The 15,220-nt window shown below is 43.1% G+C and overlaps 1 protein-coding gene across 1 annotated transcript; it reads left to right on the top strand.

Moving 5' to 3' along the window:
- The first annotated feature begins 775 nt into the window (after positions 1 to 775).
- LOC102279369 (serine peptidase inhibitor Kazal type 2) lies at positions 776 to 8,337 on the top strand. Its single transcript, XM_005899036.3, has 4 exons — positions 776 to 893; positions 1,713 to 1,756; positions 6,337 to 6,446; positions 7,853 to 8,337. Exons 1-4 carry the CDS (start codon positions 836 to 838, stop codon positions 7,896 to 7,898), a joined length of 258 nt encoding a protein of 85 aa, XP_005899098.1. The 5' UTR covers positions 776 to 835; the 3' UTR covers positions 7,899 to 8,337.
- The last annotated feature ends 6,883 nt before the right edge of the window (positions 8,338 to 15,220 follow it).

The following is a 15,220-nucleotide window of genomic DNA, read 5'->3' as shown; positions in this document are numbered from 1 at the left end:
CTCCACTCTTACCTATCCCCTTCATTCTTCATCCATTATCTTAAAAGATAAGTCATGTCAGGGCCATGACCTTGCCTAAAATCCTCCACTGCAATCAGAACAAATCCAATCCCTTATCAGGGGTCTACATCACCAGGTGTGTTCAAGGCCTTGTGGTTCCAACTACCTCTGGGGCCCCCTCCCTCACCTAGGGCCCAGCTGAGCACACTGAGTTGGCTCCAGTCTCCAGGTCTCTGCACTTGCTTTTCCTTGAGCCTGGAATATTTGTCCTCACGGTGGTCGTCCCTAGGCTTCTTTCTCATCCTTCAGCTTTCAGCTTAAAGGTCACCTCGGTGAGGCCTTTCCTGATCTCCCAAAGTCTTCCCCTCCCCCACCACTCTCTAGCACGTTCAGAAATCACTGTATTCATCCGTTGTGGAGTTCCATGTGTAACCTCATCCCCAAGACGTACACCAGAAAGCTTCTAGAGAGCGGGTACCTCCTTTGTTTTCAGCCCCACACACTGCCTGGTAGAGAGCAGATGCTGAAGAAACAGAGATTGACTGACAGCCCACGAGATTATCCAGGGCTCTTCTGAGGTTCTTTGTCTGTTGCAGGGAGAGATGGCTTCTTCAATCGCTTGCTCTCATTCTAGCCAGAGAGGGACTAGCAACCACCCTTCTTCTGTCGTCCCCTCCCCACTTCCTCCCCCGCCCCGCTCCCCCGCCCCTTCCTGCTCCATTCTTCCTCCCCGCCACCTCCCCTATCCCCCTCCTTCATCCCGCCCTGTCGCGTGGGAGCCGTCCTGGTCGCGCAGACGCTGGAGCGCAGAGACCCGACGGCCGGCCGTGGAGGCATGATGGCGCTCAAGGCGCTGCGTTTGGTTTTGTTCCTGGTCTGGTGGGACTCGGCCGGTAACGCTCACCAGTCTCTCTGGTCCCTGGAGGACCAGCCAAGGGGTTACCGAGAAGGGGGTCTTGCCCGCTACTATCCCTCCCCGAGGCCTGGGGGGCCTTCGTGTCCCTCCACGCACGCACCGTTACTGGCGGTTCCGGCCCGCCCCGCAGTTGCCTAGGGACACGAACTTGGGGATGTTCGGGGTTGGGGGGTGGCATTGTGGAGCCAGCAACCGTCTTTAGTTCCTGCTTGGGCTTCTTCCCAGGCTGCTCTTTCTTCCTTAGAGTGGATTTTCTGGAATCCAAGGTTAGGAGTCAGGTTTTTATGTACCCGGGGCCTTCCTTGCAGAACCTCAGCAGCAGATGTACGGGAATCAGAAATTGTGAATGCCGAAAGCGCCAAGCACCGTGGGGTTCCTGAGAAAGCGGCTTCAGTCCAGCCAGACTTGATGTCTATTTAAGTCGAGTTAAAGTGATAACACCCAGTGTCAAATTTTGCACTTATTATCTCGACCACAGAGGAAAACAATATCGTGAACTATTGAGTTACTTCTCTAACCTTTATTCCGTAGCTCCAGAGTTTCCCAAGCAATCCTCTTAGGGTGGTCAGATACAGAACCGGTACCCAGTGTTTTCTGTGTGCCTGCTAGGAGAAGTGCCAGAACACACTTGAATCGACTTTTTAGGAAGGAGTCAAAGAAGCTAGACATGTGAGGGAGAGGGAGACATGTAGCCTGTCTAAATCACAAGCTGAATTAAAAAACAAAAACAAAAACACCCTTATGAATAAGCACTAACCTTAATCCATCCTTTAAAATGTCTGTTTCCTTTTTGCAGCCTCTTCCAATGCTCAGTTTGGTCAACCTTCAGAATACAGTACAGTAAGTAGGAAACCACTTGTATTGTTTCTACTAATACAGTGACGCCCACAGTGGTTTGGGTAGGGGCTGGTTTTCAGGTCTGCCACTATGGAGACAGTTGACTGCTTCTTTAGTAACCAGACTCTCAGGCAGGCTTTTTGACACGGATCACAGTATAAACTTTGGTTAAAAATTACTCAGGCCTTGAAGGCCTCAGGGCTTTGTTTCCTTTTAATATCTCCTTTGATGATTTAGAAGGTCCTATGCCCAGTAGTTACATGTTGTACTAGATATTTTATGTATATTCTCAAATTAAGTTGTGGAAGCAAACAAAGGCCAACCAGATGAAAGCAAGCAAAAACTATTCACTGCTTAATGTAGCAAGTGAGTCGGCCATGTCACTTGTGTTTTAGCTGAGACTCAAAGGCAAAGGAGTGGGAAAGCTTTGTAACGGGGAAAAGGGAAGGCATCAGGTGTGCCCTGATTGAGGCTGTTGGCCTGGGGAGGCTGGAGGTGGGAACTAAAGGCAGGCATCCTATATGAATGGTTAGGAGGGCATATTTGGATCAGTTCAGTTCAGTCGCTCAGTCGTGTCCGACTCTTTGCGACCCCATGAATTGCAGCACGCCAGGCCTCCCTGTCCATCACCAACTCCGGAGTTCACTCAGACTCACGTCCATCGAGTCAGTGATGCCATCCAGCCATCTCATCCTCTGTTGTCCCCTTCTCCTCTTGCCCCTAATCCCTCCCAGCATCAGAGTCTTTCCCAATGAGTCAACTCTTTGCATGAGGTGGCTAAAGTACTGGAGTTTCAGCTTTAGCATCATTCCTTCCAAAGAAATCCCAGGGCTGATCTCCTTCAGAATGGACTGGTTGGATCTCCTTGCAGTCCAAGGGACTCTCAAGGGTCTTCTCCAACACCACAGTTCAAAGGCATCAATTCTTCGGCGCTCAGCTTTCTTCACAGTCCAACTCTCACGTATGGATATACATGACCACTGGAAAAACCATAGCCTTGACTAGACAGACCTTCAGCCACCCTCTATTTAAGCAAATCACATATGACTCTCTGCTTTCTCTCTAACCATTCCCACAGCAGGTCAATTACTCACTGATTAGAGACAGACCACCCTCTTGTTTAACTACTCCCCTGTAAATCATAGAGCTTGTTTCCCATGAGTGGAGCTGTATTCTTACCAAGACTCAAGTATCTGTGTTCACAAGCCTATTATGCCAGCCACAGTCTTAATTTGTAAAAAATGTAGAGACAGCATGAACATGAGGGTAAAGAAATGAAAATGTTTATATGGAAACTGTGTCAGATGCTTTTGAAAAACTTGCTAAAAGACAAATTCTAAAAAATTGAATTAGGTATAGTAAAACAACAGTAAATAATTGGAGAATTACTTTCTAGCTGTATATTACCTTGCTGTGCCAGTGTCTTTAAATTCTCACCATATTTTAAAAAGGGGGCAGGTTTACCCCTCAGGAGACAGATTGTCATTTTGGTTGTCATGACCAGGAAGTTGTAACTAGCATCTAGTGGATAGAAAACAATGATGTTACTAAACACCCTACCATGCAGGAGACAGCCTCACACAACAATTAATTAGCTGGTCCAAAATATGAATGCAGTTGAGAAATCCCATTTAAAACAAAAGAAGAAATCATGGATGATTTATTGTGGGTATGATTTTTGCAGTGACGGCACACAGAACTCTAATTAGTTGAAACATTTTGTAGGAAAAGTCTTGTGTCAGGATTAGATTCAGCTGCAGATAACAAGGACTCAAAATAACAGCTCACAGAACTGCCATCTTAGGATGTGGACTTTGTCATCCTGGTCCGTAAAGCGTAGAGTTCCATGCACCTGGGAGCAGGATGGAGGAATGGACAAAGAATAAAAATTGGGGGAAGCAGAGGACAAACCCCAACTTTCTTTTAAAGGAGGTTCCTAGCAGGTGGTAAAGAATCAGCCTGCAATGCAGGAGACCCAGGTTCAGTCTCTGGGTGGGGGATTGAAGGGAGACTCTCCAGCCTGGAGAATCTGGAGAATGGCAACCCACTCCAGTATTCTTGCCTGGAGAATTCCATGGACAGAGGAGCCTGGCGAGCTATAGTCCATGGGGTTGAAAAGAGTCGAAACAACTGAATGACTAACACAAACACAGAAGCAACTGCACGCAGTAATTCCACTTGCATCCCATTGGCCTGGCCTTGATTGTGTGGTCATACCTAGCTGCAAGGAGGTTGTCTTAGTGTAGGTAGCATTACAACTGGCCATGTGCTTCATTGTCTTTCCATCAAAAGATTGGCAATTTTATTTTCATTTATATGTTTTAAGAGAAAATGTTTAGGGTATGTTATAATTTTTGTTACTGTTTCCCTACTTTAATTGACTTTTTCAATTAAATGGCCAATTACCAGTTGTCCCAATCTCGTTGGAAAGAAACTGTCTAGTCTCCTGTGGAAGCTGTCCTGGAAGCCATCATCTTAGTGAGCCTAGAACAGGAAGAACACATCAGGCTCCTAAATGGAGATAGAAGGCTGAACGAAGGATGGAAATGGTCAAAAGTTTCTCTTTAGTTCAGAGTTTGGCCAATGCCCTGTCCTACTTAGGTCTCTATGAATCCACATAATATGAAGGAAAAGGTATATTTCATTTATTCAGAGTACTAAACACTTATTCTGAAGTGAGGAAAGACGATCACTATTACTAAAACAAAACAAATACAGCAGATCGTATATTCAACCTGTTATTAGAGTGAGCCTCTGCACGCTATGGTGTGACCACTGTGACCAGTTCTAGTCCTGGTTCTGCTGGAGACTAGTGGCTATGAGCAAGACATATTACCTCTCTGGACTCAATTCCGTCAAATCTGAGAGTTGAGTTCCATGATCCAATATCAGTTTGTTAGGGCTGCTGTAATAAAGCCACAAACTGAGTGACTTAAACAGCAGAGATGGATTGTCTCACAGTTCTCAAGGCTGGATGTTCAAACTCAAAGTGTCGGCAGGGTTGGTTCCTTCCGAAGGCTGTGAGAAAGAATCTGTTCCAGTCCTCTCTCCTAGTATCTCGTAGCCTCAGGCATTTCTTGGCTTGTAAATGGCGTTCTCTTGGTGTCTTCACATGATCTTGCCTCCGTGTGTGACTCTGTGTCCAAACTTTCCTTTTGTTTAAAAAAATATTTATTTTATTTTTTGCACAGGCTTTCTCTAGTTGCAGCGCGTAGGGGCTGCTCTTCCTTTTGGTGCTTGGGCTTCTCACTGTGGTGGCTTCTCATTACAGAGCACAGGCTCTGGGCACATGGGCTTCAAAGCTGCAGTACTTGGGCTCAGTGGTTGTGGCTCAGGGGCTTAGTTTCCCTGCAGCACGTAGAATCTTCCCAGCTGCTGCTGCTGCTAAGTCGCTTCAGATCAAACCTGTGTCCCCTGCATTAGCAGGTGGATTCTAATCTGCTGCACCACCGGAGTGAAAAGAAAAGTGTTAGCTACCTCAGTCGTGTCTGACTCTTTGTGACCCCATGGACTGCAGCCCTCCAGGATACTCTGTCCGTGAGATTCTCCAGGCAAGAATACTGGAGTGGGTTGCCATTCCCTTCTCCAGGGGATCTTCCTGAACCAGGGGTCGAACCCAGGTCTCCTGTATTGCAGGTGGATTCTTTACCATCTGAGCCACCAGGGAAGAATTCCTGAATGAGAATTTCACCACCAGGGTAGTCCCCCAATTTTCCCTTTTTATAACCACACCAGTCATATTGGATTAGGGCCTATTCTCCTAAACTTTTTACTTTAAGATAATTTCCTATAAGAAGACCCTACTAATCCCACATAAGGTCATATTCTGAAGTGCTAGGAGTTAGGACTTTAACATATCTTTCTGGGTAGATGCAGTTAAGCCCATAATAAGCCCTGAGGTCTAATTCTGAACCTACTGCTTTCCTTAATGCTGTTGCTTAAATGCTAGTATCTTACAAGTCCAGACAAAAGATTACATTTCCGAGTGTGTCTGGGCATTATGCCACGGAATTAGGTGGAATGTAACAGGACATTCTCATGGAGTTGCTCGTGAAGAACAGATGATGAAGCTGGAGGATAGTAAAGTACGTTGGTGGCATATCTTGGATTTTCATTTAAAAATCAGCCAGTGTAAACCTTCTGCTGAGGTCCTTATCTTACATAGCAGGTATTGACCCATTGCTTCAACACTACATCTGATGCTTAGAAAAACCTGTGTGTCTGTATGTGTGTGTGTGTAAAACAGAAATTTTTCTGTAGGAAATTTCTAGAAAATATAGGGAAACTTGGGACTTTGCCCAAATTCCTCTCTGGTGGCTCAGATGGTGAAGAATCTACCTACAGTGCAGGAGACCTGGGTTCAATCCTTGGGTCTGGAAGATATGCTGGAGAAGGGAATAGCTACCCACTCCAGTATTCTTGCCTGGAGAATCCCATGGACAGAGGAACCTGGTGGGCTGCAGTCCATGGGTTCCCAAGGAGTCGGACACGACTGAGTGACTAATGGTGGAACTTTGCCCTCCTCTTACAATAAAAACATCTCAAGTTATTCACCAATTTCCGTCTTCCTTTCTCTTTTGTAGCCAAACTGCCGTCAGTATACATTACCAGGATGTCCCCGGGACTTCAACCCCGTGTGTGGAAGTGATCTGTCCACTTATCCCAATGAGTGTACTCTGTGTATGAAAATCAGGTAGCAATTTTTCAATATAAACTAGGCACATATTCTTTAGTTCTTCTCTTGCATTTTGATTACTTAGGAAGTTTGGCTCTTTTCTTGGACATAATCGTATGTGACATAAGTAGCTCTGTTTTAAGACATATTTAAAAAGACACAGAATCAGTGAATTTTCTAGGTCAAGGTTAGAAAAAGAGGCATGTGATTAATCAATTATAGACCAGATAATTAAGTGATGTTACTATTCAGGGATGGGTAGTTTCCCAAAATTAAAAATATATTTACGACTTCCCTGGTAGACCAGTGGTTAAAAATCCACCTGTCAGTGCAGGGGATAAGAGTTCAATCCCTGGTCCAGGAAGATCCCACATACTGAGGAGCAACTAAGCTCATGCACCACAGCTACTGAGCCCACGCTCTAGAGCCCAAGAGTCACAACTACTGAGCCCATGTGCTGCAACTACTGAAGCTCGTGTGCTTAGAGCCTGTGCCCCACGATAAGAGAAGTCACCCCAGTGAGAAGCCCAAGCACCACAACTGTAGAGCAGTCCCTGCTCTCTGCAGCTAGAGAGAGCCTGTGTGCAGCAAAGAAGACCCAGAGCAGCCAAAAAAAAAAAAATTAGAAAAAGAATATATTTAGTAGTTAAACTCTGGAATAGTGAATATTCTGTTGAATTCAGGAGCCATGTACAGGTGATCTACACACCCTGCACTACTGGTCAGAAAACCGGTCTTAGTAACTCTGCCTGTTTGAATGCTCACTAATAAGTGTATTATACTGATGCCCCCTGTGTAAGACACCTGGCCAGCTTAGGTGACCATGAGTCCACCTCCAGATACACTGCTTTGTATTTCAGGGGTTCAGTCTCTGAACTTAGTCTTTAGTAAATTACCAGGTCTTCTCAGAGTGGTTCGTGGGGAGTAGTTTCATGTGCCCTAAGGTTTGGGAAAAAATGGCAGAGTTGGGTTTTCACCTTCATTGTTTCCTAGATTTAGCTTTAAAAAAAATTATTTAATGATTTTAGGCTGTGCTGGGTCTTCGTTGCTGCTTGGGCTTTACCTAATTGTAGTGTGCAGGCTTCTCATTGTAGAGGCTTCTCCTGTTGCAGAGCCTGGGCTCCAGGGTGCAAGGGCTTCACTAGTTGTGGTTCCTGGACTTAGAGCACAGGCTCAGTAGCTGTGGCGCACAGACTCAGTTGCTTCACAGCACATGGGATCTTTCTGGATCAGTGATAGAACCCATGTCTCCTACATTGGCAGGCAGATTCTTTACCACTGAGCCACCAGGGAAGGCCCTAGATATTAGCTTTAAAAATGATTGTCAACCGGGAAGGAATACAATGTATAATGACATGGGTCTTTTTAATACAAATTGTGGGACAGTTTCAGTAAATGTGTTTTTATGATTGGTCAATTTTCAGGGAAGATGGTCGTGATATTAAAGTAATCCGAAGTGGACCCTGCTGATGGAGCAGTTCACAGAAGAGAAATTGGAGAAACACCCCTGCATACTAGATGGATTTTATTTTCCCCATTTCTCTTTTCCTGTGTTTCTTTGTGTGAGATTTGTTAACCCATATTTTCTGAGATGAGATGTGGAAGAGAGCCATGGACAGTGATTGATAATTAAAGCAAACAAACAAAAGTCCTTGTTTCTTGGCATTTACCCCTTGAGTTAAGCTTATCGCCCAGATTATTTATATGTTGCTTTATTTAGTTGGAATAAAATCAGCATTGTGTTCAGTTACCACTGTTCCCTGTTGAATATCCATTCTCACTCAGCCTCACAGGGCTCTTTTCCTCTCAGACGGAGGTGAATTTCACTAAGGGAGAAGTAGAGTCATTTTTGAGAGGTCAAGGTTTATTCTCCTTCCCCATTTCCCTGAATCTTTGATATAGTGTATGGTAATTGGTACAGTGTTGTGCATAGAACAAATAATGTGAGATGCTGAAATTGACTCTAGCCTGAACAGGTAGAGTCAAAAAAATATGCAATAAAAATACAAGATTTTAGAATTCCTTCCGATGCAGTTTTTCTTTCAAGTTAATGCAGAAACTTGCCCTTTTCCTTCTTCTAGAGCTGAGGTTCTGAACCCTAGATGATGCTGGGGCTATGTTGGGAGGCATTTTGGGGATCACAATTTGTAGGGTGGGTGCTCCTGACTTCTAGCAGGTAGCATCCAGGGATGCTACCAGACATTCTACAGTGAGCAGGACACCTCCCAGCAACCAAGAAATTTTCAGTCTAAAATGTCAGTAGTGCTGAGATTGAGATGTTCTGTCTTAAGAGTCGGATGCAACATAAAGAATAGATGTTGCAATAAAAGTGACCAAAGTTTAATTTAGAAAGATAATTGCTGTCCAGGCAGAGGGTTTTGAGTCAAGTCCTAGGTTTAAGTACATTCTAGGGTCAGGAAACTGTGAGACAAGAGGCAAGGGGTGATGACAGTGTGTAGAAAAAAACCTGGCTTTGGCAAGTGGACTACATGTGAATTTGAATTCTGATTCCAACACTTCCTTGGGCTTCTGTTTTTTTATCTGGAAAAGAGGGATCATGCTCAAGTCATGGAACTGCTGTGAGGAAATTGCTTAGCACAGCACTTGGTCCATGGAAACTACTGAAATAGTAGCTACTGTTAGTTCAAGTATCCCTCTTAGGAGATAGAAACTGAGGCCCACAGAGGCAAACCAATTTGCCCAAGGTTATGAAGCAGTGTGGACTAGAAGCCTGGTCTCCAAATTCCCAGACCTCTGTTCTTATGTGGAATAGAGGCAATAAAGTGGGAAGTTGTATAATATAAATGTGCCACAACTACATTATATCTGTAGTTATTTTTGGCTTAAAAGTTTTATAAAAGTAGTATATGGTTTTCAGAAAGTTAAAAATACACCAAAATATATTTTAAAAATGAAAGTCTTGCCCATACTAGCCTCTAGAGGTGACCAATATTAACCTTTTGGAACACAGTCTTCCTAAGTATGTGGGGGAACTTAAATGTCAGGAAGCTAAAGGGTCTTGGGGTGACACATCACTGTTGACAGCAGACCTGCAGGCAGGACGTGGCAGCAACCTTCACTGCACCAGGGAGAAGGAGGCTACCATTTATAGGGGGAATTGATGTCAGGCTACGAGGGCAAGGAGCAGCTGGGGCCACACAGGTAGTTACTGATTGAACCCTGTAATTAAGAGAATTGGATAGTCCTGTGAGTGAAGCAGGGCAGGACTGATTGAGCATGTACAGAGGGCAAGAGAACAGCCATCTTGAGTGGCCTGCTCAAACATGCATCTTGAGAAATGTGGACCTCGTCTTTTACTCTGCCCTCACGTGCCCTAGAGTAGAGCATCCTGTGTAACTGTGTTTATAAAAGACTGGTCAGGTAGATCTCCCTGGGCCCTTCAGATCATCTTCATAGACTGGTTTAAAGTGCAAATCCCACTCAAATACATGGGATAGATAGTTTCTACCATCTAGGTCTGGATTTGAATTTAATGTTTCAAAGAATAAAAGTGGATTTAGAAATAAGAGTACCAAAAATAGGGCACAGATTATCTACATGTTAACATGTAGAAATGTGTCATAACAATGATAAGAAATTTTGAGGTGCTATAATTAATAGCTTGATATTCAATAGACTTTTTGTTAAAGTTTTTTTATACAGCATTGTTTTGTATGTATGCATAATAATAGCCATTTGCAATCGCCAATAAATGGATTGTTTAAATGAACAAATTACATAATTCACATAGGCTGACTTTACAGAAGGAAGTTTTTGTTTGTTTTTAGGAAGTTTTATTTTTCTACATTGAAAGTGGTAATCAATTCATATACAATTTTAAGGTAATATACAAGAAGTAGGTGGGACACTTTTCCTATGGTGGGTCAGATGGTAAAGTGTCTGCCCACAATGTGGGAGACCTGGGTTCAATCCCCGGGTCGGGAAGATCCCCTGGAGAAGGAAATGGCAACCCACTCCAGTACTCTTGCCTAGAAAATTCCATGGATGGAGGAGCCTGGTAGGCTACAGTCCATGGGATCTCAAAGAGTTGGACACAACTGAGTGACTTCACTTTCACTTTTCACAAATCCAAAAGTTTGAGAATTCTTTTTTTTTTTTGGCGGTGGCTTCTCTTGTTACTGAGCACAGGCTCTAAGCATGTGAGCTTCAGTAGTTGTGGCACATGGGCTCAGTTGCCCTGTGGCACATGGAATTTTCCTGGACCAAGAATCAAACCTATGTCCCCTACGTTGCCAGGAAGATTCTTAACCTGTGGACCAGCAGGGAAGTCCAAAAAGATTAACTCTTGAGAAAATCAAGGATCAGATAAACCAGCTAAAGATACAGTCAACTTCCTTCCAACTCATTCTAGATCTTGTCCAGACTGTCTCTGACACTGCCACCCATATTTATGTTGTGTGGTATACACATCTAGATGGCACAGACAACAAACAAGATATAGAAGAAAAGGTGTTCGGAGGCACAGATGACTCATTCTCAGATCTTCCCATAATGCCTTTGTTTCTTCATTCTTCATAGTTGGGGAGAAGCAGCATCTCTCTATGACATATAGAAATGCGACCACCCCATGTGAAAACACATCTGAAATCACACCTGATGCATTTGCCAATGACTGGATCATTTAGACTGCTAAATTACCATAGCTCCCACAGTCCATCTTAGAGCAAGAAGTTTTATTTTTCTGTCTTGAAAATGAGATAATATTCAATGGGTCTAATCAGATCAGATCAGTCGATCAGTCATGTCTGACTCTTTGCGACCCCATGAATTGCAGCACGCCAGGCCTCCCTGTCCATCACCAACTCCCGGAGTTCACTGAGACTCACGTCCATCGAGTCAGTGATGCCATCCAGCCATCTCATCCTCTGTTGTCCCCTTCTCCTCCTGCCCCCAGTCCCTCCCAGCATCAGAGTCTTTTCCAATGAGTCAACTCTTCACATGAGGTGGCCAAAGTCCTGGAGTTTCAGCTTTAGCATCATTCCTTCCAAAGAAATCCCAGGGCTGATCTCTTTCAGAATGGACTGGTTGGATCTCCTTGCAGTCCAAGGGACTCTCAAGAGTCTTCTCCAACACCACAGTTCAAAAGCCTCAATTCTTTGGCTCTCAGCCTTCTTCACAGTCCAACTCTCACATCCATACATGACCACAGGAAAAACCATAGCCTTGACTAGACGAACCTTTGTAGGCAAAGTAATGTCTCTGCTTTGAACACGCTATCTAGGTTGGTCATAATTTTCCTTCCAAGGAGTAAGCGTCTTTTAATTTCATGGCTGCAGTCACCATCTGCAGTGATTTTGGAGCCCCCCAAAATAAAGTGTGACACTGTTTCCACTGTTTCCCCATCTATTTCCCATGAAGTGGTGGGACCGGATGCCATAATCTTCGTTTTCTGAATGTTGAGCTTTAAGCCAATTTTTTCACTCTCCACTTTCACTTTCATCAAGAGGCTTTTGAGTTCCTCTTCACTTTCTGCCATAAGGGTGGTGTCATCTGCATATCTGAGGTTATTGATATTTCTCCCGACAATCTTGATTCCAGTCTGTGTTTCTTCCAGTCCAGCGTTTCTCATGATGTACTCTGCATATAAGTTAAATAAACAGGGTGACAATATACAGCCTTGACGAACTCCTTTTCCTATTTGGAACCAGTCTGTTGTTCCATGTCCAGTTCTAACTGTTGCTTCCTGACCTGCATACAAATTTCTCAAGAGGCAGATCAGGTAGTCTGGTATTCCCATCTCTTGAAGAATTTTCCACAGTTGATTGTGATCCACACAGTCAAAGGCTTTGGCATAGTCAATAAAGCAGAAATAGATGTTTTTCTGGAACTCTCTTGCTTTTTCCATGATCCATCGGATGTTGGCAATTTGATCTCTGGTTCCTCTGCCTTTTCTAAAACCAGCTTGAACATCAGGAAGTTCACAGTTCACATATTGCTGAAGCCTGGCTTGGAGAATTTAGTTGCATTCATTACAGAATTCGTAGGGCTTCCCTGGTGGCTCAGATAGTAAAGAATCTGCCTGCAATGTGGAGACTTGGGTTTGATCTCTGGGTCGGGAAGATCCCCTGGAGAAGGGAATGGCTACCCACTCCAGTATTCTTGCCTGGGAAATCCCATGGACAGTGGAACCTGGGGGCTCCAGTCCATGGGGTCACAAAGTTGGACTGAGCAACTTTCACTTTTCACTTTCACAGTATTCTTAATCCATAGAATTGAAATTACAGGCAAAATATACGAGGTTTTATGATCTAAATTGCTACCCTTTACATTTAAAATTAAAAAAAAAAAATTTTATTTGGCTGCACTGGATCTTAGTTGCAGCATGTGGAATCTAGTTCCCTGAGCAGGGATCAAACTTGGGCCTGCTGCATCAAGAGCATGGAATCTTAGCCACTGGACTACCAGAGAAGTCCCTAAGTTTAATGTTTAAATTAAAAAATTAATTTTAAATTTTGTAAGAAAAAAAGGGAAATTGTGTGTCTTAGTACTCTAGCATATTCAAAAGTCTCTTTTCTTATTGTGGGGAAGAGATCATGTTTACAAAACATTTATGATAAAATTAGATTTGATGGTTCTGTGGCTTTTTTCTATCCCCAAGCAAAGTTAGTTTTCCTTAAATGGGAAAGGATTTAAAAAAACAAGGAAGAGATACATCAAAAGGTTAACAAAATTAAACAATTGTACACATTTATCTTCAAGGAATATATACTACTTTGATAATTATGATAAATATGCCTTTTAAAAACTGATTTTTTAAAAGAAAGATTATAGTTTAAGAAACCATGAGAAGAAAGGAAACCTTAATTGAGCCAACAAATTCAGAGCCAGAAATAGCCCACCAATGATCTTTTACAGACTTTTGCCAAGCGTTCTCTCCGTCATGGAACAATTCCTGGCCAGCGCTGAGACACGAGGGGGCAGTGGCTCCCTGGGAACTGCCTCTTCCAGCAAATCCCGCCCCCCAGCCTGGAACCAGCGGAGTGATGTCTCTCTAGAGCACTGCCACTGGCCTGGGAGTCATATTTGACTTGCAAACCTCTTTTAAGGACTCATACTTTTAATTTTTTAAATTCATTTTTGATCCGAAGATAATTGCTTTACAATAATGCTTTGATTCTTTGAAGACACTATTTCTGCGACTAACAATGAATGGTCCAGTTGGAGCTAATGTGGAGTCAAGGACCTAGGTGAAATGATGACAAATAAAAACAATTTTACCCTCTGAATAGGAGTTAGGCAAATGCTCTCAGACTGCAGCTGGAAAAGCTGGAATTTGAAACGCTTCCAGAGGAGGACGCTGCAAGCTTATCTGACTTGAACAAAAAACTCTGACCTGACAGGCCTCAGAGAAGACTGCTTTTCTGTGGTGGGCAGGTTTATGAAGAAGCCACCAACCTTTCTTCTCTAGGTTTTCTGCCTCCCTGTCCCCATCTGGTTCAATGTCTTTTATCTTGACTAAAACTTCTGCCCTAGTGAGTATATTTATTAAGTCAGAAAAATCCATAATATCCAATATTAGCTTGGCTATTTACAGTTTCCAAAGTCTTTCATACTATATAAAAGTCTTTCAAGTATGTTTTTTAGACACCATTTGAAATGATTTGACTTTTCACTCCCCACTTCAGTGAACTTTATCACTGGAGATAGACTCCATCATACTGACCAAAGTTATTACCAAGAAAAGAAAGTCTGGGGACCAAATGCCAAGCTCATCGCATCGCATTTACCTTACAGATCAAGCTGCAGGGTAAAGGGTGTGATGTGGGCAGAATGGAAGTGTCAGAATCTAGTTTATGAAGCTCAGGAATGAATTCCTTTCTGAAGAGGAAGGGAAGGGCAGGGCAACTCTGCAGAGGCATTTGCCACTCAAAGACTTTCATGGGCACCCATGCATATGAAATTGGCAATGAATATTTGTGAGACAGATAACCCTAACTTACAATGTGGTGTGTTAGTCTTTGGAGGACTTACAATGTGGTGTGTTAGTCTTTGGAGGAGTGAAGAAATCCTTTGTTTGCATAGGGTTGATTTATTAGGAAAACTTGTCTCCTAAACTATGTATCTTGATAAACTGCAACAAGTCTAAGCCATGTAGAGTGTCACAAAAGAAGCATTTGCTAGTTTTTACCATTGTGTGGTTTTACATATTTAATCAATGCACATATGTTTGGAGGTTTTTTTCTATTTTTCTATCAGTTTTATGATTTTTGTGACAGGAAATAGCATTATGATTATAGGAAATCAGAGGTCAATTCATGATGTCTTCTCTTTTGATTGTCAACCAGGAATGATTTGTTTGAAACTTAGAGGTTGTTTTGTTTCTATGTTTATGGTTTAGGAGAAAATCTGAAACAGGTTAAATGTCATGGTCAGCTAAAGGGCACAGCACATCTTTTGACCCTAAATTTGGGATTCTTTTTTTTAATCATTGTGCTCTGAAAATTGCACACTCTGTTAAGAAAATGCTATCACCAGACCACTTTTGCTTTGTATTTCTGCAGTGGATTTGGTGGCTACTGTTTTCTGTTTTTGAACATAAAAAACAAAGGCTCAAAAAGCACTTGATATTTTCAGTGCTGATGAATGAGGAGCTTCTTGTTTAGACCCTGTTTGGAAAAAAGTTGATCTCTAAATAAGGGCTCTGCTGGTGGCTCAACAGTAAAGAATCCACCTGCTATGCAGGAGACCTGAGTTCTATTCCTGGGTCGGGAAGATCCTTTGGAGAAGGAAATGGCAATCCACTCCAGTATTCTTGCCTGGGAAATCCCATG

The sequence above is a fragment of the Bos mutus genome, chromosome 6 (assembly GCF_027580195.1).
Source record: "Bos mutus isolate GX-2022 chromosome 6, NWIPB_WYAK_1.1, whole genome shotgun sequence".
In the NCBI taxonomy this organism is placed as follows: domain Eukaryota; kingdom Metazoa; phylum Chordata; class Mammalia; order Artiodactyla; family Bovidae; genus Bos; species Bos mutus.
This window is presented reverse-complemented; position numbering and strand designations above follow the sequence as displayed.

What these genes read in the sequence shown, in the direction of transcription:
- LOC102279369 (XM_005899036.3), top strand. Translation starts at nt 836, where the DNA reads ATGATGGCGCTCAAGGCGCTGCGTTTGGTTTTGTTCCTGGTCTGGTGG. An exon ending in GGTCTGGTGGGACTCGGCCG is followed by an intron (nt 894 to 1,712) that starts GTAACGCTCACC and finishes TCCTTTTTGCAG; the next exon opens with CCTCTTCCAATGCTCAGTTT. An exon ending in ACTCTGTGTATGAAAATCAG is followed by an intron (nt 6,447 to 7,852) that starts GTAGCAATTTTT and finishes GTCAATTTTCAG; the next exon opens with GGAAGATGGTCGTGATATTA.